Source organism: Protomyctophum bolini, assembly GCF_963924005.1.
Source record: "Protomyctophum bolini genome assembly, chromosome: 11".
Classification (NCBI taxonomy): Eukaryota; Metazoa; Chordata; class Actinopteri; order Myctophiformes; family Myctophidae; genus Protomyctophum; species Protomyctophum bolini.
Genome location: NC_137872.1, coordinates 14,359,318 through 14,385,165, shown reverse-complemented (window position 1 = coordinate 14,385,165; position 25,848 = coordinate 14,359,318). Strand labels below are relative to the sequence as shown.

The window sequence follows — 25,848 nt, the reverse complement described above, 5'->3', positions numbered from 1 at the left end:
CAGTGAACAGTAGTTCTAAACTTCTCAACCGCCAAAATAATCATAGGCCTATTTGAACCCACTGATTTAGTTCCAGATAAATATTGTGAAAATAGAAGATCTACAAGCTCATATGCTGCAAGGCGCTATTTTAATTCAATTAATTGCGTCTTTCTTATAGAGCTACTGTAGGGTATGCACATGCATAATGTGAGTGGCAAAGCAAGTTTAATGCCGTTTAATGCAATCAGATAGGACTTTTGTTTGGGTGTATGGACTGTCAAGGCCAGAAAGTAGTTTTTCGAAAAAAATCATGCGCGAACCTCCCTGTGGGTCCCGACACAGAGGTTGAGAACCACTGAAAAGTCTTCATCACCAGTGTAAAGCTGCCTCATTTGTATAGAGAATTTACATCATGCCAACAGGATGCTCCAGGCTAATTCCTTTGAAAACGGTCAACATGAATGAAATAATACCATTGCACAGCAGGGTCATTTACCGTAAGTTGTTCTTTCACTTTATTGAGCCATCATTCAAGATTGCGTCCCGTCTTCCCCAGTGACACAGTGGGATAGGCTAAAAGCCGGCTTCTACACAGAAGTCAGTGTGTCATTCCAATGCTTCATTTATGCTTTGTCGTACGACATTATCACGTGGCGAATATGGCCGATCTACATGCTCGCGACACTGTGCATACGCCACACACCGTGAGCTTGTGCATCGGGCTATTTTCCGGTGCACACCATTGCACGACAAAAGTATAAATCAGGCTTTAGCCCGTGATGACTCACTGAGCTGTGGTTGGAGAATGCAGCAAACCACCTCCTCTCAGGTTAAGTCTCATTTATCTCCAAACGAATGGATGGTGGATAGCTGTCCAATACTAGAACACAACAGACAGTAATGACTCCCGCCCGTCAAACGGAGCGGTGAGGACGATTGGTCTGAATGGAGTCTTTTCCTCTTAACTTGTATAGAAAAATAATGGACATTTCACTCTTTTTATTCTCGTTTCAGTGAGACCGGCGAGCGTCTCTGAAAGAGGAGTGTGCTGTGCAAGGTAAACAAGGTCACTTGAAAAACTCATTGTGTCAAGACTATCAACAACATAGCAGACGGGGGTAAAACTAGTTCTAAAAACAATTATATTATAAACTAAAACACTCAGGACAACAAGGGAGAGAGGAGGGGCATAATCTGTCTAAAAAAAGGCATTAATTGCACAACTCTTTAAGCTATTATTCCATGGTAAACAATTGATCGTACAAACTAAATAAAGGCAGCATAGATTTTCTCCACTAGGCTGAGCAAACTATCACATTGTCCACTTTTGGGCTAGTGGACTCTTATGTTCAAATAAAACCAAAAACATTAAAATGCTTGTTGTGAGAGGCTATTTGCCATGTGGGTAAACGTACAGATACTATACCAATACTGCATTTTAAACTCATCGGGAGGTATGTAGTAACGTGAAGTCCAAACAGGCCCGTTTTTTTTTAAATAAGAAATGTTTCTTCATCTTTTGTCAGAGCCGTTTTTCTCTTATGTAATTTCCAACGGAGCCATCCCATTTGCAGCCTTTATGCTACATCAGTTTAGGCACTTCCTCTGACAAGGCAAACAAACTCTTTGTTTGCAGTGATGGACATCAAACGCCTTGAAGCATGTCACAGACACACACAAAACAAAAAATCTAAAGTCACACATTCAAAAATATGTCACAGTAAACAGAGAACCATCGATGAATTATTACAAAATAAAAATAAAATAGACGCTCTAAACTGACACTCCGTTTTTGTTCGACAAGACGGGACCAATTCCGTGCTATTCCTAAACCAGAGAGATTACAAGTCCAGGTAATTGCTGATATGTCTGTGCAATAGTGAGTGATGCTGCAAATGTAAACCTTAAAGCAGCACTTCAGAGACCTACTGTGAAGTGAAAGGGGCGAGGATGTCATCCGACGTGCTACCTGTGACTTTTCACCTTCTGCTCCTCTTCCTCATGTGGCGGCTGCTGATGTGACCTCTGCGTTAACATCATAATCTTTACAGTAAAGTGCACTTCATCTGTCTGCTCCAAGTCCCTATGCTCGCCTAACAACAATGCTTCAAAATAAGCATGATTAACACGGTTCAAAGGCCCCGCTCCCTCTCCTTCTCTGAACGTCCTCAGAAAGAACACAGCAGCGTGAGCGTTGTCACTGAAATCCGACGACCCGCTTTCTGATTCTGTATGGGAGAGGAAGGATTTAAACTGTGCGTGGGAAAACAGAGTTCTAAACATGTGCGGAGGGTCCTCGTCAAAGTCCAGACGAGACGGTCCCTGACTTGAGGACTTGTGTGCCAGCAGGAAAACGGAATAATACACACCAGACAGCCATGTTAACCCTTGAATAACGTCTTCAGATAAGACGAGACGCAAACATCACGTCTTTGCTCTTGCAGTCGTTTATGTGCAAATTTCCAGCAGGCGTGTCTTCCTCCTCTCAGTCCATATTGCCACTTCACTGAGATCGTCTTGGCTCTCCAGTGTTGGAAGATGCCTTTGTTTGTTTTTTAAGTGTTCTGAGCCAACCTTGAGAGACCTTAGCATCTCGGCATTCACAAAGGTTCTCTCCAGAGCTCTCGACTCTCTGCCTCCGCCATTGTTTGCACGCGTGTGTTTAAAAAATGTATATCGCCTCTTGTGCTCTCTCCGGTGGCTACCTGATACGGCCATCGCTTTTGACGGGCCCCAGTTCAGACTTGGGGTCCGGGGACAGCGAGCTCCAGGAGGACTTGGTGCAGGGTCCCACTGCCGGGCAGGAGGAGGAGGTCTGCGTGGTGCACAGGTCGCCCGTCACCCAGAAGCCGGCCACGCTTCTGTCCACCCAGTCGTCCAGGGCCTTGCCCACCAGCTGTGCCCGGCGCTGGGCCTCCAGCAGGGCCGGCTCCTGGGGAGGCAGCTTCAGCATGGAGCTCAGCTGCTGGAAGCCCTGCTCCAGGTAGAGGTTACCAGGAGGACCCGAGTGGAGCCAGCTGTCCTCTTCTGCAACAAACCAACAAACAGGTGAGGAACATCATAATAGAAAGAAGACTGGACATAAGCTTCAAATATGAGCCAACTTGAAACTCTCAAAAGCATCTTTAACAGCACGTTTATTTTAAGGGTGAATTAATTGATTACGTTCCAGCTTGGATCAATGGAAATAACATAGGAAACTTTTAAGTTGCTAATATTTATTCGTATCATAATGAAAACTCGTGTTAAACCATGACATTTACTAATTTTGAACCATGACGTTTTTTCATAATTTCGTTTTATATCAATGTTAATATTATACTATGATTCAAATGTTGGTGATTTGCCAGTTATTTGGAGGCCCACTTGCAATATCCTCACGGCTCTCACGGGTTGGGAATAGAGGCGTTCATCGCCAGGTACCTGGCGATGCGATTACACATCGTTTCCGAGGGTCACGATGCGATTGATCCCGATTAATCCTGATTAATTGGGCTACGTTACGATTCGATTAATCCCGATTGATCCCGATTAATCACTCACTGTTAATCACTCAGTCACTGTGTGACTAATAAACAAAGTGCTTTCTAATGATTATGAATATATATATTCTTTCACAGTGCATGTTTTTAACTCAAATCTTTGCTTCTGGGGGGGTCCATAGAAGAAAATATTTTCAGATGGGTGTCTGTGGCCAAATACAGAACAGTAATAAGCAGTTTTCTTAAAAAAAAAAAGAATGAGTTTGTACAAGCATACAATAAATATATATTAATAATTACATAAGATGTCATGTCATAGAAATACATGGGCAGGATTTCGGTTGAGGTCAGCAGCACTCTGTCAAATTGCCTTTATTCTTTGTTAGGACAAAAAAGGTGCTTTTCTTTGTTTCCTTATTCAGGGATTTCATTTTCAGTTACTGAAGTGTCATTAAGGAAGCTTTGGGGTAGTTATTGAGACTATTATGTTGCACCTTTGTTTGTTTGCACACATTAAGGAGCATTTGGTTTAAAGTATTTTACAAGTGTATGGCAACATTTTGGATTCTATGATGTTGAGGGGACACGGGAACTCGATACAACTCACAACGTGTACAAGACCATATTGCCCACTGACATCCAGAGATGCAGTCAAGACAACCATCCCGATCCCGAACACACGGACAGCTGCCCATGCACTCAGAAAAGGCGACTAGAATTACGAAGTCCATCGGCACTTTTATTGCAAAGGATTTACGTTCACATTGGGTCGTGGGGAGCGACGGATTCCGGGCCATGTTAGCACTTTGGAGCCACACTACATCGTCCCATCTCGGCCACATTTCACAGCCGGTCGATGGCGTGAGTTTTATCGAGTTCTCGTGTCCCCTCAACCTCATACAATCCAAAATGTTCCCTTTCTGTCATCTTTTTTCTCTTCCCCTCCGCGTTGGTAACTCGTTCTGTTTTGGTTGTTGAAAGCTAAAGCGTGTGCGAGCGCTGTGTGCGTCACTCTAAACGGTCCGGTACGACGACGCAGCGCAGTCGCAGATTAGTTCCGCCCTTTTGCTCCGGTAAAAAAAATACATTAAATAATCGATGTTTGACATTTGTGCATCGATGAATTATCGCCCATGATGGCATCGCGATTAATTGACTAATCGATTTTTTCCCCCACCACTAGTTGGGAATGGTTGATCTAATCTACTCAATTTTTACCGAGTTTGTAAACCCAACCGCAAAGTGTGTCAATGTAGAAACGGCTGGACAAAAGTGCATGCCAGGAAAGCTAAAAAGTTAATGAAAACAAAAACTAAATCACCTTTGCGTAGCGGCTCCTTTCCTTTGAAGGCCAGCGGCATGACGAGGAAGCGGACCTCCGCCACGCGCTCCCACTGCCGAAGCACTCGCACCGTCCAGGCACCTGGCCTCAGGGGGCGCTGCAGCGGGGGCCGGTACTGCGTGTACTCGGCGTCCACGTCCACGCTGATGTCGTAGGAGGCCGCCACCACCTGGGCCGGGTCCACCCACACGATGGTGGCCGTGAGGTTGGGCCCGCGGGCCCACTTCTGCACAGCCACCGGCTCGTCCAGGGGACCCATCACCCCGCCCAAGTTACGGAAGATCCTCTCCTTGGGGTCCCACTCGGTGCCGATCTGTCAGCGGCACGGATAACAACATTAACCCATTATAAGACCTGAAGCCGATTCTACAAATGTCTTAGGACTAGGGATGGAGCCCGAAAATCGGGTCCATTACAAACCCGGTTCGGCATTTATAGATAATAAGCGTTTGGCTTGTCGAGCCTCTTATCGGGTATAGCCGCAGCGGATAGTTGACAGCTTGAATAGTCTCACATAATATGTGACATATTCAATGTGCAACTTCTCAGTCTATCATTGCCGAAAAGGCAGAGCTAAAAGCTCACAACGCGGTGCAACCAGACGCGTTGTGAGCTTGTAGATTGGCTATTTTTGGTGCGCGACACCGCCGTACGATGATGTATATATGTGATGATGTATGTATGCATGTACGACGAAATTATATTTTTTTGGCGGCCGACCCGCCATCTCTAAGCAAATATTTGAGTTAAAAATGTTCGCTTTAAAATAATATATATAGTCAAAGATTTGCAGATATACGGCAATGTCCATTGCTGGCCGTGGACATTATATGACATAGTTCATATAATACAGTGTTTCTCGGTCACAGAACTTTTAAACTTTTATGCCGTTTAGGGTCCAACGGATGGAGTGGAATGTTCTCTCTATTTAGGTGTGTTGTATTAAACATCAAAGTAAATAGGGACCTTCCTTGGAGTGGTTGCACCACTCAAAAATCAGTGTGTGTGTTAGCACCACTCAAACATGTTGCCTAGATCAAGCCCATTACCGTGAATCCAATATTAAAATATCAAGGTGGTAATCTTCAAACAAAGTTCTCTTTCCCTCAGCAGTTTTCTCGCAGCACCTATATTTAATTTAATTTAACAGCTGTGACAGCAACTGTGATGCTGAACGGCGTATACCCTCGAGCCTGACCCCAGCGCATCCCTTTGATCGTGTCTAACGGAAGAAGGCGAGGTGGCATGCATGACCGAGAGAGATCTTTACCTATCAGGGGTGGAAAAAGTACTCTTAATGTTTTATTTAAGTAAAAGTATCAATACTGTAATATACAAAGTATATACTTGAGTAAAAGTACAAAAGTAGTCATCAATCAAAATGTACTTAAAGTACCAAGAGTAAAAGTACTCATTCATAATGCAGAATGTTCCGTTTCAATTTTTGAAATGTCTACACATATTTTGAAAATAGCATCGCGACGCATTGTGCGCTTGTAGATCGGCCATTTTCAAATGGCCAAAATGTATATAGCGCTGAAGTGGTTACCGTATGTTCCGTCAATAATAATCAAAATCTACAAAATAACTACTAACCAAAGTTTTCAAAAAACAATTGTGGGGTAAAAGTACAACATTTGCTTCTGAGATGTAAGTGGAGTAGGAGTAAAAGTAATGGAAATTGGAAACTCAAGTAAAGTGCAAATAACTAAAATTGCACTTAAGTACAGTATACTTAACTAAATGTACTTTGTTTTCCACCACTGTTGTTTACCTCCAGGTTCTTGAGCCTCTCGAACTCCTTGAGGTTGGCCTCCAGCACCAACGTGGCCTGCGGCACCGCCCACACCTCCAGCGTCTCCCTGACCTTGGACTTCACGCTCTGGACCTCCTGCCGCAGCAGGTATCCCTGGAAGCGGTCGTCGTAGAAGTACACGTGCACCGTCATGGGGTGGCTCAACGCTTCGTACCTGCGGGCAGGGATGTCATAAGATCAGTCATGTTTTCCCCCCATGTGTCCTACAGTCATGAGTTTGACAGCCTACCCGAAACCGAACCCTGAACTTAACCTCACAGGAAGCCACGGGTTCGATGTAACCTGCCACGCATGTCGGGAGCCACGGGTTAGTTTCAACCTGCCACGGGTTAGTTTTAACCTGCCACGCATGTCGGGAGCCACAGGTGAGTTTTAACCGGCCCGCGGGTTAGTTGTAACCAGCAGCGCATGTCTGAAGCGGTGTTGTCAAACTAATGCCTGTCGGACTGTTAGCATGTCTAATCAACGTATCCAACCACATTTTGAGGGGCCCTCCAATGCATGGTGTTTGAAATTCTATCATGGCAGCCAAGTCTATGGACTTTAAATGTTTGTTTTAGGGCACTAAATGACGACATGAGATGTCATGTGGCCAATATAAATCTTGTGACTGTTTTATACAATAACAACACAATGCATTCATGTCTCGTAACGTATATAGTGGCAGTGAATCTGCAATGAATAAATGCCCCCCCGTCATATCATGTGGCAGCCACAGTGGGCGCCATCTCACTTTACACAAGTGTGATTTTGTTGTTTTCAACAACATTTGGTAAACAAAATTCACAATATGTACGCAAAGATGACACAGAGCGGTCAGCTGCGACACTGCAAACTCGGGTGGCTGACCTGCAGGCGTCCGGGTTGCTCTGCGTTTTCTCCAGGCTCTTGAGTCCGAGGCGAAAGAACGAGGAGTAAGCGGTGAGGGCCACGTCGCTGAGCGCTCCCAGCCCGTCCTCGCGCTCAAACAGGGTCTCCCAGTAGGCCTTGATGGCGGCCGTGCCCGGGGCGTAGTGGCCATACAGGTGGGTGTCCAGGATGTCGATGGCCTCCTGGTTCACCATGGACTCAAACTTGCGGGCAAAGAATGTGGGCCGCGTCAGTTGCTGTAAAAGACAATGTTTGTGAGCCATGTCAGTTGCTGTAAAAGACAATGTTTGTGAGCCATGTCAGTTGCTGTAAGAGACAAAGAATGTGGGCCGCGTCAGTTGCTGTAAGAGACAAAGAATGTGGGCCGCGTCAGTTGCTGTAAGAGACAAAGAATGTGGGCCACGTCAGTTGCTGTAAGATACAAAGAACAAATTACAAAAGTTTAACAAATGTTAAAAACGAATTAAGGCAGTTACATTTTAGTCTCTGCAGGAGTCTAGCCATCATAGAGGGTGAGTCTGTGAGTGTGTTTAGGTGTCCAGAGCTATAAAACTCGCAAAGTGCTGGACTGACCATGCAGCACCACATTTCTGTGGCCACTAGGCCACAGAAATACCACCACTCCATTGGATGTACTCTACAAGCGTGGGGATATACGGCAAATGTGCAACCAGTTGCATGTAAATCAGGTATGCTGTTATACTGGGTAAGTCATTGAAATTAAAATCGTTCTGAATACAATACAGTTGATGATAGGAGACAATATGATTTTGTGTATCAAACTGCTTCTTTTCGCGATATATAAATCTATATATTATATATATATATTATTTTTGCCGGATTCTCTCACAGCCAGCTTAACCCATTCAAACCGGGAAAGTATCAGTGGTCATTTTAGATTTAATCCTTTGCTATTCAAAAGTAGCAGATCTACAAGCTCTCAGCGCGTCACTTCGTGACACGCTGCAAGCTTATACATCTGCTATTTTTGGAACATTTCAAAATAAAATATAAAACTAAATCGAATTCCAAAAATGTTTGAAAGAACTGCCGATTTAGAAGGCTTTGTAGAATCGGGCCTCAAGGTCTTAATGGGTTAAGTGAATGAAAAGCAGCTATTCATAGAAGACTGCGGCTCCAGGGCAGCAGCAGCAATCCCATCCGGCTGAGAGAGAGAGAGAGAGAGAGAGAGAGAGAGAGAGCGAGAGAGAGAGAGACACACTGACCTGGATCCGGATGAGGTCCTGCGGTTTGAAGTCGTTGGGAGAACAGCCGCACCAGTCTACGATGTGCTTGTACTGGCACTTACAGCCCAGCTTGCGGTTCCAGTTGGTGACGCGCAGGTTGTTGTCCACCAGCGTGTCACACATGTGGCTGTTCCCCAGCACCGTGTGGAAGAACGACTATGACAGAGAGGAAGGAGAGAGAGAGAGAGAGAGCAGATGCACGTGACTGAACAACACCTCTGTAACGTTGTACAACTAGACGCTGTCACGATTATGAAATGTCACTTGACGATTAACATTCTCAATAGCCAGAGGCGTGCTGGAAGATGACTGTGTGTTGACCACGTTCCATTTCAGCTGGAGAGCTGTGTTGCATCTCCTTCCTCCTGTTGGTTCTCAGTTTCTCTAATTGCAGGCCTGCTATATCGCCTCACCGTGACACCGCGTCGATGGCCTACGCAACAGCAAACAACTCGCTTGGTCTCCCGTCTAAATGCTAAACCACTCATCTGGGTAAGCGATGTTACTCCCCCTTCAGTCTGGTGCTCTTGGAGCCTGAATGTAGCCCGTCTGACAATATCCGTATTAGCAATTATGCATCCTATGTGTCCCATGGGAAAGCGCCTATGAAAGATTTGTTTATTGAGCCTGTCTGTCTCAGCTACAGAAACATAAAAAGAGTGTGTGTGTGTGTGTGTGTGTGTGTGTGTGTGTGTGTGTGTGTGTGTGTGTCAGAATAATCAAATAATCGTTGTAGGTTTAGGATCAAAATCAAATTAAAAAATATATAATATTATTACTGTTATATTGTCATCCAAAACCTGTCCAGATTAGAGGATACCGAAGTATGGGTGTAATATTTATTTATTCTGTATATTGTGTTTACAGGTAGTAATTAAAAATCTAATTTTTACCTAGGATGGTCATTTGATTGAAATTTAACAAATCCCCAGAACAATTTCACCCAATCAAATCCCCCCAAAAAACAAAAAAACATGATATACCATTTAAAGAAAGAAAAACAGGTGCACTTGGTTAAAGCAGTGGGTGCTCAGCTTTGAAATAACGTAACTCATAAACCAACAAAGTGGAAAAAGCAGCACTCTAAATAATAAAATGCAAGACACTTTTTAGTATGCTCTGGAGAAGGCCTATGCCGAAACGAGTTCTCAAATAACATGAGAAATTGCATCTGAGCCAGTCTTGCATCTTTTATTTTCGTGATAATAATAGATAATATACCATTTGTTGCTGTCGGGAAGAAACCACTGAACTCTATTTTTGAGGATTTTGATTAAATCAATTCTATTGAAAGACCTTTATGTCTCTGTGTTGGTAAAATAATATTGAACCAATGAAAGGTTTAAAAGAGAAAACACCTAACTCCATTGGACCAAAGCTCCACAACCTCTGTCCCTCTCTTGAAAGTAATGACAATATATAAAGTCACAATACCATCTTTGATGAGGCAGTATTGCTTTGTTTTGTTCATTTACCGAAAAATGTAACTTTTTCCATTTCCTGAAACATTTTGGAGTTGGGTGGTTTCTTCCCGACAGCAGAGAAAATACTACCTGTAATCGACTTTCATTTGGGTCACTTTTTTGGCTTTTTCTGCCTTTATTGACAGGTTGATAGTAATCTGCCAGGAAATGGGGAGATAGATGGAAGACAGGCGGCAAAGGCCGTCGGGATCGGGAGTCGAACCCCCGGCACACCGCCAGGCTGGCTCAGCAGCCTATAGGTGCCCAGACAGCTAACTGTCCGGGCCCATTTGGTTCACTTTTACACATCTCTAGTAGTGTGTACATTACTCTGAGGGGAGGTGTGAACTGTGAAGGTACCTCGGCAGGGAGAAGTGCGTAGGTGTAGAACTGCTTGAGGCCGGACACCAGCGTGTCCTGGGAGGTCACCACATAATCCACAAAGCGGCGGGTGAGCGCGAACCAGTCGGAGCCTCCAGACACCTCCAGGCCGTCGGGGATGCTGCGCTCGCCCAGGCGCCACATGTGGTTGTCACACTCGTGGAAGAGACGATCCAGTCCCTGCTTCTTTATGAACCTGGAGCACAGCGAGGGTCATCATCAAAACAGTGTTTATTTTTGTCGACTAAGACTATGGCGAAAAACGTTTTATTTGTTCACTGGCGAAAACTAAATTAAAAACTAAACAAAAACTAAGCCATGATGACTAAAACTAAGACTAAATATATTGACAATGTCGTCAACAAATAAAAACTAGACTAAAATGTTAGGCCCTAACATTTTCAGTTACTACTGAAGAAGAGATTCGGAGAACTAAAAGACAGGTCATTTTATGTTTGGTTGCGTTGGGTGATATACAAGCACTGTGAGTTTGTACATCGGCTATTTTCATGCAACAAAGTGTAAACTTTTTATAATTTTTTTGTCGACAAAATCAACTGTAGATTTAGTCAACTAAAGTCTTATGATATTTAGTCAACTAAAACCAGACTAAAACTAAACAATTTCAGATGACTAAAATGTAACAAACTCATGCCTCTTTTAGACGGCGACCATCTCCAGATAAAACGTGAAAGTCCCGTTGCGTTATGAAAACACTATAATGTGGCTAGGTGGCGGTAACGGGCTGCCAAATAGAAAATCAGTCACCCACGTACAAGAAGAAGAACCCCTTCACGCAACCCTATCAGAGTTTTGCTTCCAGAACACAGCGTGGTTGTGGCTGTCCCTTGCTGCCTGCTTTCTACCAACGCATCGAGGTGACAGACAGTCTAGGCTGTCAGGCAGCCCAGAACATGCATGCAGGCAGAGCACGCCACGGGATGGTTACATATTTTATAATACATTAGGCTACATAAACGAAGGCTTGTTCAGGAACTCCATTATATCATATATGGCTCTGCATCAATGTAATAAACATATGCGCTGTGAGCCAACGTGAGCCACGATGTTGTACGTTTTGCGGATTCACCGTTTTGCCTGTTTACACAGAGAAGGGATAAAACGGCGTTCTCAAATATTTCCACTCTGGGAGGTGGTTTCACTTTGTTGCGTTTTCACCTCCTGAAAACACTGTTCTCGTCTAAAAGGACCACAGCAAACGATACTTTATTTTGCCGTTCTCTATGAACACCATTCTCGTGTAAAGACCACCTAAATGACTACGACTAAAAATCTAAAATTGCTGTCAAAATCAACGATACAGAGCAACATAGGATTTTCTGAAAACTGCATTTGTAGAATGGGCCTCAGGTCTTAATGGGTATGGTGGATAATACTGTGAATCAGAGATGTGTGCTACAGTGACAGCTCTCACCTGGCATTCTCTCTCCCATGGGACTTGAGGAAGTTCCGGTCTCTGTGCTGCGACAGGAAAGCCACAAGTTCATCATTAGTCCTGTGGGAAGTTGAATAGATAAAAGAAGAGAATGGAACAGACATGAGAAAAAACCAAACACAAATGAACAAAGAGACAAGTATTAGGACGGAAATAAAATGCTGTCTGGCTCTGAAATATGCGGAACAATATTAGTGTGTGGAGGTGGAGGCATAATTTGAATCCACCTTCATTTGAAAAAGAAAAGTGATGCCAAATTTCATCTCATATGCTTGAGTTTCTCCAGCTGCACAAAAGGGAGTGATAGATGACTTTGTAGAATTAGTGAGCTAGAGGCTTGGAGGATTACATCCGAGCACTCCAACTTATTCTGCTCGTGGGACAATTCAGGAGGATTGGCCGCTGCCTTCAGTGCCTTGATAGGGGCTCACAGCGTCGTCAGACATCCAGCCAGGACTGATCAACAAGAAAGGCAATGATTTACTGTGCACTCTGTGCATCAACAGCCAAAACAGTCCATTGATGCAGCTACCAGTGGGAGATTTTCAGCATGCATTCGGGGCCGCTGTTTATCTCGTAGCTTGCTGAGTCAAAGTCACTGTAGGTCAACTGAGTAGAGGAGTCAAATCCCCGACCAAGCAAGTACTGGAAATCTAAGCCACTGATGATAAAGGGGTTAGGCCAGAGCGCTTATCATCATAATCTCAAACCTTGTGCGTGGCAGTGTATCTGGGATATACACAGAGCGATGACAGGGAGATATTGAACACGCACACACCACGTGCACACCAGTGTTGCCATCTGTGCTTTTTTTTTCTGTTAAGTTGCTTAATATGTATTTGTATGTATTAATATGCATTTGTCCTCAGCCCCCATCTGAAACTATTTTGTGCCAGGGGGGGTCCCTGGCACAATACATTGTTAAAATGTGAATAGCCGTAGCTTAGTCGCTTCTTTTGGGCTTGTTTTCATAGACGTGGTTGCTTATTTCTCTTGCAGACTCGCGCACACAGAAATAACTTTCTAAGCTTCAATTAACCTACTGTAAATATAATATGGCTGCAACAGTTAATGAAGCTGATATGCATTGAGAGCTTGTGGGACGGCTGTTTGCCATCTTTGAAAACTGGGCTTAAGTTGTTAATCGGTCTAAGCAATTTGTCGACTATACAAAATAGATTCTCACGTCGATTCATATATTAAACTTTTCGATTGATAGAAAAAGTATACAGAATATAACAGGTAGTTGCTCATAGTCACATAGGTGAACACGGACATAGTCACATAGGTTAACACGGACATAGTCACATAGGCGAACACGGACATAGTCACATAGGTTAACACGGACATAGTCACATAGGTGAACACGGACATAGTCACATAGGTGAACACGGACATAGTCACATAGGTGAACACGGACATAGTCACATAGGTGAACACGGACATAGTCACATAGGTGAACACGGACACAGTCACATAGGTGAACACGGACATAGTCACATAGGTGAACACGGACATAGTCACATAGGTGAACACGGACACAGTCACATAGGTGAACACGGACACAGTCACATAGGCGAACACGGACATAGTCACATAGGTGAACACGGACATAGTCACATAGGCGAACACGGACATAGTCACATAGGCGAACACGGACATTGCACACTACAAGCACACAACGTGACGCTTAGCTTTTTTTGGGAATGTTTTTTGAAAATGTTTTGAAATAATAATAATTAAAAGCCAAATGTTGGGAACGAAAAAAATGAGGCGACCGTGACCCACAAATGGGTCGTCCAGTGTTTGGGAACCAGTGTGTTAACCAACCTGGTGGGGAAGTCTGTGGCGCTCAGGTTGATGAAGAAGTCCCACTTCCACTCCAGCATGGAGAGAAGGTCCTGCATGCTGCGCAGGTAGGCCTTCAGCAGGCTGGCACCGCCCCAGATGGTGACCATGCGCCATGGCGTGGCACGCACGTTGGGGTACTGCTGGGCAATCTGCAGCACTTCCCGGTGCATGTAGTTGGATCTCTGGCGAGAGTTCCCGACAAAAAGAGGGTCACGCGGTTAAACAGGGTGGGAAACTGTGCATCATTCAACACAAAAGGATAATCTAGCTTTATGGCCGGGTGATAAGTAGTCCACATTAGCCTGATCATCAGTAGCCGCCACCCTGCTGTGGCAGCCGAGGAGAACTGGCGTGTGTTGTAAGACGGTATGATGACATCAGGGCTGGAAATGTGGGTCAGTGAAACGGGAGACAATTCAAGGTATTTTGTCTTGCTAAGTGCAAACTTAAATTTACCACTTTGAGGACGGCAAATTGGGAATGCAAGGCTGACGTCACAGTAGGCTGTCACGCCTACCGGCGCCATTGTGATGGCCTACAAGCCCTACATATTAGATGTGCATCAAGTGTATAAAGTTGGTGTTTGAGTGTTTAGCGCACAGTGCTAGAGCTCTTTCAGTTCGCCAAAATGGGATTTATTAAGCCTACTTGAGTAGCATACTGTGAAATACAACAAGTAGACTTCTCACGATAACTTTATCAGAATAAAGGGGATACAATAGATAATGGACAAACAACGTTTCACCGGCGCATTCATCTCACTGCCGCCTGAGTGTGACACTCTCTCTCGTGCAATATTATGGATCTACTATTCTCTCCCTCTCACTCTCATATATCTCACACACGTTATACATTCGCGTGTGTGAGTAGATCGGCGACCCATTTCCTACCTGCTGCTCCATCTTTCTGTCAAACCACCACCTCGGTTATTTAATTATTTAATATCTCCGACCGACGGTGACAGTCAATGAGTCAAGCTCGGCTATAGGTGGCTAACACAACAAACTAGCCTGCAACATAAAACCTCTATTTATTTACTACTGATGATCACTTGTCACTCTTGTGGCGTTTCCCCATCTCCCATAAGGATATGTCCATGTGCGTCGTGCACAACTCCGCTCATCTAGTATGTTGTGAACATTGCCAATATGCATTGCGCCCGTTCTTTTAACGAGCCGTGTGTTACCATAGAGTTGTTTTACCACACACACACACACACACACACACACACACACACACACACGTGTTTGCTGTTGATTTTCCTCTGAAGGCATTCCATGATCCAGGCAATTTTGCCTGTTAGCTAGGCTTCATGCGTTAGACGAGAGTCATAAAGTCATTATTTCATAAAAACAATTTCAAAGCGGAGATTTGATTCAGAGTCTCTTCATCTGTGATTTACAACAGCTGGTCACCACAATAGATCGCACCTCTCCCGTACACTCTCAGTAACCTCAGTAGTTAATTTAACTCTGAGTCAGAGTTAAATGAACACTCGTGTTTTTAGTGTGTAAAAACCTCAATGAGAAGTGCCCTTCTCAGAAAGTTCCTAGTATTATTAGGGTAGGCTATACTATATTTTTATTGTCTTGACAAGTGACAAAGCACCCATAGGTTTTTAGTCCTGCTTGTGGGGAAAACAGTGTCATAGCACTTGAAAAAATAAATACCGGTATGTTCATTCAGTCAGAACTATTCTGGGTTTTGTTTTAATAGTCATGATAATGAATAATGACACTGTATTTGGTTAAGTCAAAGCTATGTTAAATCCATCTTTGCCCACTACTAGTATTTGTTACCTTCGGGTGTGCTATTAAATACTACACAGATTAATATACATTTCCAAATAGCCTATATCTTTATAATTTTTTTTATATATATTTGAATTTATTACAGGTATCGGTCTTGAGAAGCAGGATGTTTCGGTTAAAAAAAGTAATGGTGATGGGCCATGGTGGACTGCTGGCCCTGCAATAAGAGTACTTTTACTTTTAGTACTTTAAGTACATTTTGATGCCGATACTTTTGTACATTTTCAATTCCATACTTTTACTTAACCCATTCTGACCGGGAACCCGTTTTGGTGTTAGCATCATGTTATGCTTTATCTATTGAAAAACAGCAGATCTACAAGCTCCTAGCGCGCCACCGAGTGGCGCGCTACGAGCTTGTAGGTCTGCTATTTTTGAAAAATCGAAGAACGACTGACATTTTTCAGAATCTGATCTCAGGTCAGAATGGGTTCATCAGACCAGTTGTGTGTCCAGTGGAAACCTCGTATGAATCTGATCTCAGGTCAGAATGGGTTAAGTAAAACAATTGAGTACTTTTTCCACCACTGTATGCCTATCCGTTGGCCAGGTATAGTAGTGACTCATCACAACCAAAATGGCGCACCCCCGAATTTGCATACCAAAGGTGCGAGGTTTGCAAGCCCTGGAGAAAAGCTGTCAGACAGGGATTAAACACGAAGGAGCAAATGAGAGAAGTTGGAAAGAATACCTGCAAAAAAAGAATGAACGTCAAAGAGGTGTGGAGCCAGCAGGGCTTAAGCCCCGGGTGTCGTGAACTCACAGCCCTCTCAGTGGCCTGCTCAGCAGAAAACCCAGCAGGAGAATAGGGCTGGTTCGTGGAGAGGGGTGGACTAATTCCAGCAGTACAACTTGACCCGTTTCTTTCTTTTTTCGCCGGCTCCATCTCTCAAATCGGCCCGTTCCCTCAGAGACGGATGAGGCAGGCTTGACCCTGCGGTCTCCGCGGCGACTACCCCGTCTCACTCCTCATTCATCACCGCTATGTGCTAGCCGTTCTGCGAGTCTCGGTGCAGACAGCTCCCCGCGGCTTGAGGGAGCAACCTATCCAGCTGGTGCACAGGTGCACAGACTCGGAGAGCAACGATCTGCCGCCTTGTCAGCGCCGGAGCACCCCTGGGATTCCGCCGTTGGCATTGTAGCATGTGCTTCTGTCGTCATGTTTTACACACCACGGGCACTTTCCTCCAGTACACTAGGAATAATTAACCACACAAAGCAAGCCCCTCTCTCCGGACTAATCCACCTACTCCTAAGACCCTCTGGGTACGCTTGACCTCTCCGACGTGAGAACAACCAGCCTGTAAACACATTAGCGGTCTGGGCGTACGCTGCACAGAGGGCCTCGACTCACCGGCATTAAAGGTTGGCTTATGCTATGGCAGCAATGATTCAGTGATGAATCATTTTTGATTAAGGTGTGTTTACAACATACTGGTGCTCTTTGTGGGTTGGCACATGTGCGTTTGTCGGACTCAGTGGAAACGGAACCCATTAGTCTGTAGTGCAGACTGTGCAGTGTAGCGGTAGAAGTCCAATTCACACTAGAGCTTACCTTGTCTACGTGTATGTAATAGTAGTGATCGCGGTGGTATATGGCTTTGATGAGACGCTTGAGCTGGCGCACGGCGCGGCCGTGGACCATGAGGACGAATGCCACCCGCACAGGGTTGTCCACCTTGGACAGGCTGTTGGCCAGCTCATCTCCTGCCTGGACCGGACCGGACACTCCTGGAAGACCAAAGCACATGCACGTTACAGACACGATGCTCCGGCCTAATGCTAAACATTCACAGTAGTGGCGACAAAAGCTAACAAAATGGGCAAGTGTGGCCGGCGACATTGCTGCCGAGTTGCCGTTCAAAATGTTGCTCGAGCCAAAATATAATGTGAAACGTTGCAATAAAAACAAATCCTACAACTGGAAGCCCACAAGTTTACGCTGCTTAAATGTGTCATGAGTTTGTAGCTTCATGTCTCTGTCTGGCTACCATTCAAAATGACGTGTGAACGCAGCACCTATCTAATGTTTTGGACGGGATATATACAGAGGAGAAAATACATAACAAAATGACAAAGCAGGGAAGGGACACTAAAGCCAAACATAAAGGGAATCCCGAAAGGGCTAGTTCCAAATTTTTGAACTTAATGGCAAGTATTTCATACAACTTAAGTTCAAAAATTGTGAACTATCCCGTTTAAATAGCCAGGGAAGATCAATGAGAGAAAATTGTGCTGATAAATCTTTAAAAACCTGCAGTGCCGTGTGAGAAATGAAGAATGCGTGAGAGACAGCGAAAGGAGAGAGACAGAGAGTCATGTGAACGCACCAAGATGAGGGCAGAACTGAGGGAGCGCCTGTGGCATCAGCTGTCCAGCCTGGTGTTGACACAAAATGTTGGCGATCTCCTGCCTGCACTGCTGCGTGTTTGCGCGGTGCAGGGCTGAGAGCGCGTCCTTGCCCATGATGTCACATTTGGGCACAAAGTCACCGCCGGGGGCCTGGGGCACTCCGTCCACGCTGCCCGGCTCGCCCGGTATGATGGGAGGTGGGAGCCTGGCACCACCCTCGCCTCCGCCTCCTCCTCTGGCCTCGCTGAAGTTGCGGCTGCTGGAGGGGTCATGGGGAAGGACGCCGTCCACTCCGGCCCCCGTCATGACTTGCTCCTGGGCCCCCTTCGGCCCACCGGGGGGCTTCCTGCGCCGGTTGGTGGTGCCCCTGGCGGCCGTGCCACCGCCACCCGTCTGCAGCCGGCTGCTCCATCTGCCTCCACTCCTCCCCGACAGGGCGCTCTGCCGGTCCCACGGCACCACGTCACGCTTGGGGTCCTGGCTGTTGTGGTCGGGCAGTTTGGACCGCCTTGTCTTCCTCTGAGGAGAGCGAGAGAATGAGTGAGGGGAGAGATGGTGAGAGAGAGAGAGAGAGAGAGAGAGAGAGAGGCGACAGAGTGAGTAGACAGAAGAGACGTGATTTTACCCCCCAGATGTCTTGCCAGTCATAACAGCAGAACATTGGGAGTGAGTGCTGCTGTAAGGAGAAGGGGATGATTCAACCTCTAACATGACAAGAGAAAGAAACCCGCTAAGACAACAGCACAGGAGCTCAAGAGACAGGGACGTGTTTACTCCAGTTTGGTTTTGAGTTTACCCCCCCCCCCCGTGCTGCTACTGTATGATCTGGGTTATTTTTAGCAAAAGCGCTGCCTTTTGTGGAGTTAATCTGTGAGACACAGTCCGGGTTAAGGCGGGCACACACACGTACAAAGACACAGAATGAAGCCATTCAGTGCATGGGGACCTTAACGAAACCTCCATGGCAAAGCGTGAGTGCAAAAGCGGACACGAGCATGTAGTACGGTTGGGCAATTAACCATAAATCATAAAACGCATCGACGTGTTGCGAGCATGTAAGTCTGTAATTTTCACTTCATATATAATTGTTAATCATAATCAAGGCAAAAGTTTGAAATGAACTAATAGATCAAAATAAATCCAGCGAGAAGATACCAATTAATGGATAAAAATAAATTAAAGATACCTATTTAAATTACAGTCACTGTACCATAAAATAGAAAGATACCTTAAAAAGGATTTGGACTTGGAGACGGATGAAATAAAGTTCTGAGAAAAGTTTAAGGTTTAACAATTATTTTTAGTTGGTATAAAGTCAATTTACAGAATGTGCTACATGGTTCAGATAATAGTATTTACATTCATAATAATTTAGAGTATTCAAATGGTTCCAAAATGGATCCGAACTGAACTGAACTGAACACACTCTTCACAGTATTGTTCCAGGCTAAATACTGCAGATCACGTCAGATTTGTTGATATAAAGTTCATTGGCTGGTAAATATTTAATTTCCGTAATATCCCATGGTGGCGCTGGTTGTCGAGCGCTCATTGGACCAGCACATGGATGATGAGACGTAGAATTCATCTCCTCTGTTCCGCACATCGATGTCGCTTGGAGCCGGGAAAGCACCTAGGCAGGCATTGCCAGGCAACTTGTTGATAACTTTCCCTGCACTGTGAACATTCGGCAGAGAAAAACACTCCCTGACTCCCAGTGAGCAGCTATCTCTTTTCTCACTAGGCCAAGGTCAAGTACATGTAGTAGACCTCTCATTGCGAGTTAACTTGACTGGGGAAAACCTAATAGAGACAGTATGGCGACTGAACAAGATTTTAAATGGGACAGATGAAAACATATTTTGGCCATAAACATGAATGACGATAAGAGGAACAACGCTGTGTAAACAGGCAGTAGACTATGGGTAAAATTATGATATGGGAGAATAAGGTGACAATATGAATGACCTATATGGCATGGGCCAAAGTTCAGGAGGATATGAGACATTGACCACTGGGCATTAGTTTGTGAACAGATAAGACATAAATTATCTAACATGAACAGCCCTACATTTGGTATATGTACGCACAAAATAATTCACAGAGGAGAGCTCAGGAAACAATACCGAGGGTCCACAATGGGGCCAACCTGAGACACCGACATGCAGGTTTCTGTGACACGTGACGGCGGCGGCGTGGCGTCCCTTACTCTCTTTGCGGAGTAATCCCCCCCCCAATCCCATCCTGTCACTTCAATTGCTCAACCAACACCCCCTTCACTCGTCACATCAGACCCTGGCAGTCTGATACAGAAAGCCCTTTCGGGGCACTGCTGTCAATGTAAAAAATGTAATTGCCAGTTTCTAACTTTCTAATTTAGAAAGTCTTGGAAGATTTGGAGAACTCCTATAATTACATGCCCAAAATGGGGTTGGGGACACCAGATTGAAACTAGAAAAGGGCAACGCTGAAGAAAGCGCTGTGTGTGTGTGTGTGTGTGTGTGTGTGTGTGTCTCTCTCTCTCTCTCTCTCTCTCGTCTTTTCACATTGTCTTCAGTGTTAATACAGCCTGCCATTTGTGTCTAAAATTAACCTGGACAGCCTAACATAGCCATGTCACATACTGCTGACCAAGCAGCTAAGACCTTCAAAAGAGACAGAGTCGTCATGATGAAGATGACATCTACGTCTGAAAAGCGATGAGGACGACGACAACAACCAAACAGACAGAGCACCAAAAAAAAGACTTGACTGACTTCATGGTCCTCAAAACACCTTCCCAACAGGTGTAGACATGATCCTCTTATAATCTAAACTAAATCCCAGAAGTATGACGAAGTTGAGAGGTTTTGTTGGCGGAACTCCTCACGTTGACAGTAAATCCAACTGATCCAAACAGAGGGATTTAGCGGCGTATCTGTAACAACAAGCCACATTTCACAGAAGAAAAAACAACAACACTACAACGCGGCTCCAGTGGACCGTATTTATCTGGAAGAACCGTGTTAAAAACATCCATTACATGATGAAATATAAGATGTCCATCTTCCCAGTAATACAAAATAAAAACACAAATCCTCAGTGTTCATTTAACTCGGAGAACGTTCAAAATAGAACCAAATGGATCCCTAAGTGTCAATTTTGTACTTTTTGTACCGGGTTTTAAATTGCTTTGGTGCTGCTCTGGCATTACAGTCATCTTGAGTGAGTTATTGATATGTGGACTAGGCTACTTGTCTTCAACATCATACTTCACCGTCTCCCCAATATCCAACACAATTTAATCTCAAAGCAACAGTGTAGCGAGAGATCAACAAGACAATACAGTTCTCTCTGGGGGAATTTGGTAATGTTCATCTTCTTGCACGGGGGATTTGAGGCAGAAGGGAAACAACAGAAACAAGCACAATTCAGAGAAATTGAGCCGAGAATGTTATGGCAAAGCTATTCATGCATGGCTGGGGTTTCATTGGCATGCTGCTCTTATAGGCCGTTCTCTAAACACATCCTCTGCTGCTGTCATGCAGCATTTTTCTTGTGTATACTGTATAATAGGGATAAACGGTGCAAATCACAGCTCGCTGCATGGCTCAGTGGAATACAAAAACGGGCCTCCGAAAATTGATAGGCGTCGCAAAAGCAGGGCTTGAGAGCTATTTTGGCTTCTTCTGGATGAGCAATATCACATCCCTGCCACGCTGGTTTATTGGATCTTGGTCTGCGCGAAAGGCGCCTCAAACATTAGCACTTGGAGAGGGGGCAAGAATAACAGTGAGTGGGCCACGGGCTTCCTGCCTGTGTCAGACGACGACATGGCAGAAAGCAGGCTCTCTTGCCACAGGCCGCTGGGACACCGACAGCCTGCCAGGGACAGTGGCAACAGAACAGGGGCTGCGGCCAGGCCAGCGGGGTAGGACGTCACAGAGCAGATAAATGAGCGCCAGCGTGGCAGCACAGCCAACCAATACAGTGCAGTCAGCTACTGACAGCCCATCACACTCCAAAAGCCATTACAGTGAGAGGCACTGTAAGCCCAGGCAGCAACATACCACGCATTGCACTGCCTGCTGCCACGCTTCTCCCAAGAGTCGAGTTAACAGGCAAGTGAATATATATCAGAGGACACAGAGCTTAAGTTTGACAGCTGCTCGAGAGTGAGAGCTCGCCTTTAAAGACTATTGTCCTCTCATGTCAATAAACACAGAAAACAGCTGTGTGGCGCAAAGGCTTAACATCTAAATTGGTGATAAATTGTAGCGCCAATTTTCACAGCTTTTAATTAGCAGTGCACCATCGCGTCAAAAATGTATTAGTTCAAAAGCGAGCCATGAAGCCTCTTTTGTTTCCAATTAGAGCTGAGCAAAGTCAGTCATATCAGCAGCGTAATCTGCTGGAATGAAAGAGAAAGAGAGCCATAAAGAATAAGCACGGAGTGAGTTGAACAGAGCGCAAGCATTTGCTTGTTCCTTCTGTGCGGCAGGCAGCTTTAATAAAAACACGTGTGGCCATGTTCACACGTCCACAGCCAGCTGCTGATTAGAACACAGCTGACACGAGACACTGCTGAGCTGTGAGGAATCACTCTGTCTCACTCTCACTCCGTCTTGCTATGCCTCCTTGACTGAACAACTCTCACAGGCTGCGGCTCTCCGTTCCAAGCTCCGATGAACAGTGAGTGTTCCAGTGAATAGTCATTCACCTGATGAGGGAGGAAGCATGCGTTTCTTGGGACACACAGTTGAGTGAGTGGGGTCAGAAGAAAATGGACACCGCTTCCTTCCCTCAAGGGGAATCGTATGTCACGCTTCACGTTTCCTGTTTACACTGACGTCTGTCCAGAGGAAATGGATTAATTGCGTCTTAGCCGATGTTATTTTTATCCACAGAAAGGGCAGAGAATGGAGCTTAGCAGGCTGTTGTGCACAGGGCCACTGTCCGAGCTGGTCCACACTCAGTGTGACGTTTTCTCGGTGGAAATGCCGGGCACCAAGTACAGATCCCTGACTTTCCCTCACTTTTCCAAATATCTCCTCTAACTGAAAGCCTTCATAACAGCCTCCGCTGCCTGCCTCTCCCTTCAGACGAAACTCTGTGGTGTATGACCCACCAGTATGGAGGGAAGGTTCTGCACACTCCACACATGTCACATCATGATGGGAAAAGAGGGCAGAGGGTTCCTACCAAACTCACATTTCAGTTCACACATTCCTGTGTCTTCCACTGTATCCATGTGTCTCAAACCGTAATGGCGAAAAATGCAAAGCCCTCTGGGAGCCATATCTGTTAACAGCTCACAATTACCTTATTTAGAAGAACTGGGAGGGTCTGGGGCACAACCCCAAGGCACTGTTCCAGGTGTGCATGTGAGCTGCTGCACTGTAGAGAGACACTTCCTATACAGAGGTGCTGCCCAACGTTAGCATGATTGGTTCAAATACTCTCTCTGGGGTGGCCTCAGTCAGTCAGATAAGCCACTCTTTATTCTCTTTAGCAAAGGACCATCTAGGACACTGGTGTCAAAAGTCCGGCCTGCATGCAAATTGCGCCCCGAATATTATTATGATAGGTAGGAGTTGCATATTTTCTAATTTGGCCCCCTTTGAACTAACTAAGAAAGTTTGGACACCCCTGATCTGGCACGTGTGTGTGTGTGTGTGTGTGTGTGTGTGTGTGTGTGTGTGTGTGTGTGTGTGTGTGTGTGTGTGTGTGTGTGTGTGTCTCTCTCTCCATTTGGAACCCTGCCTCAAGGAACCCTGAGGTTCTCTGGACCCCACTTGGAGAAATACTGGTCTGGTAGAGAAACACAGTTTAAGTTCAGGTATGTATCCAGTCATTCAAAAAGATAGGCATGGTAGTAGACAGCTCTCTTCCTAAAATAGGCTAGAGGAGTCAGTGGATCTATGTAATGCCCCATACTTGTAACAGAGTTATGGGGGTCCATCTCTAGATGGGGATCATAGAGACCAAAATGACAAACCGTGCAGAGATGACAGAAATATGAGCAAAGGGATTAAATATGTTGAATGCATTTCTATAGAACAGCCAGGCCAGGATGGGTATAAACACAATATGCATAATGGCTGATTTGCATAGACCAGATTCAGATATCCTATTTTCCTGTCAGTCTGATTTAATCAAGAGCATACAGTAAGACGTTATCTTGGCTTTAATAGAAGTGACATCCTCACTAGACCTGTACTTTCCTTGAACTGTACCCATTCAACAAACTGTTAAATACAATTCTCAATCAGCTGACACCACAGTGCAGTGAAGCAATCCTCCTGTCTATGTCTCTCTCAATTTTCTATGGTCTCAATCTTGAATCATTCTCCGTCGTACCACGGTGTACCATTGCCGACAACATCTGATGTACAAGCTTGTAAATCAGTTCTTGTCGCTAAGCGACGGTGGCGGCGGCGCGATGGAGTAATATTAACGAAGCTCTAAATCGCCGTTAGTTAGTTACCTCCAGTTTCTAATCTACTACATACGTAACACGACACAGCCAGAGCCAGTCCAAACGAAACGCACCCACAAACGGCCAAGTGAAATCTTTGACATTTTAATCATAAAACGAAAACGGTGACACTGACAGCAACTTTAATCTCGTAAAGTGAATAATGTGTCTGTGTACAGTCAAGTCCACCGGGGTGATCAGACAACGTTTTCGGCGAGGAACGGAGAAAGACGTGATTGATGATCATGGGATGTTTCTGTTCTTCTGTTCAGTTTAAACAAGCACAGCTGAGTTCCTCACCTCGGCTCGGGGGATGCTAACGTTAGCACGTTTAGCTGTGAACTGTACAACGCCGTAGTGATACTGATATACAGTTAGCCGCTAACGTTGCTAAACAGCGCTGGAATTAAAGAACCGAGCTGAATCTCCCTGCCAGGCTGCCGCCGTCCACCACGCCGGGGGAATAACACACAAGCCCCGGCGGACCGGCCCCACACCATCTCACCTCGGCCTCGCCCTCCTCCAGACTCCTCAGACTCCACACCACTAGACCCTGCACCAGGAGGATGGTCAACGCGGCGGCGATCGCCAGTTTGTACCGACGGAGGAGCTTCTGCACCCGAGCGCTGGCCACCATCTTTCCTCCTTCACTTCAGTTTCGACTCCCCCGGCCGACCGTGCGTTTTGGCAGGGGCGCGTGCACGCGAGAGGGGATTGTGTATGATCGTGTGAACGAATGGACTGCGCGCGCCGCGCGCTCACGCCGTGACGCCCCAGCGTGTGCTTCGTCGTACGACGGTGTCGCGCGGGCCCAGCCGAACACTGGGTCAGCGAGCGACAGCGACACCGTCCGTGAGTGACCATTATGACACACTAAAGCCTCTATAGGCCTATTCCCCTCACACAGGTAATTCACATAGTTGTTTGTTTTCACTGAAGTTCTTCCAAAAATGTATTGCAGCAGTAGAATGCAATGCAATGCACATGCACTTTTGCCACTTATGCAGAGTCTGGGGGGGACCTAGCTCTGGTCCATAGCCAATGCTTCTATATGATTAAGCATTGGGCTATGGACCAGAGCTAGGCGAGACCCAGGGGCCTTTTCTACTGCTATAGGGAACCATGCATAGCGCCTTTAAAGGACAACTTTAGTTTTTTTCAACCAAGGTTCATGTTTTAGGTTGTTATTAGAGAAACTAAAAGATGAGTCTTAATTTTTTTTCATTTGCTGCTTTCTTTCGTTTTAGGGATTTTAGCTCTTTTTGACAGGGGGGCGGGGGCATTCGAGCATGGGGCTAAATATGTATTTTTTTACAACATTTTATGGTGATTTAATTT

The 25,848-nt window shown here is 45.4% G+C and overlaps 1 protein-coding gene across 1 annotated transcript; it reads right to left on the bottom strand.

Annotated features, from left to right (window-relative positions):
• Positions 1-133: 133 nt before the first annotated feature.
• xylt2 (xylosyltransferase II) lies at positions 134-25,223 on the bottom strand. Its single transcript, XM_080776054.1, has 11 exons — positions 25,016-25,223; positions 18,032-18,572; positions 17,257-17,432; positions 13,870-14,072; positions 12,019-12,099; positions 10,563-10,779; positions 8,719-8,895; positions 7,472-7,728; positions 6,581-6,776; positions 4,786-5,119; positions 134-3,009 (listed from the first exon to the last, which is right to left on the bottom strand). Exons 1-11 carry the CDS (start codon positions 25,145-25,147, stop codon positions 2,684-2,686), a joined length of 2,640 nt encoding a protein of 879 aa, XP_080632180.1. The 5' UTR covers positions 25,148-25,223; the 3' UTR covers positions 134-2,683.
• Between the last annotated feature and the right edge of the window lie 625 nt (positions 25,224-25,848).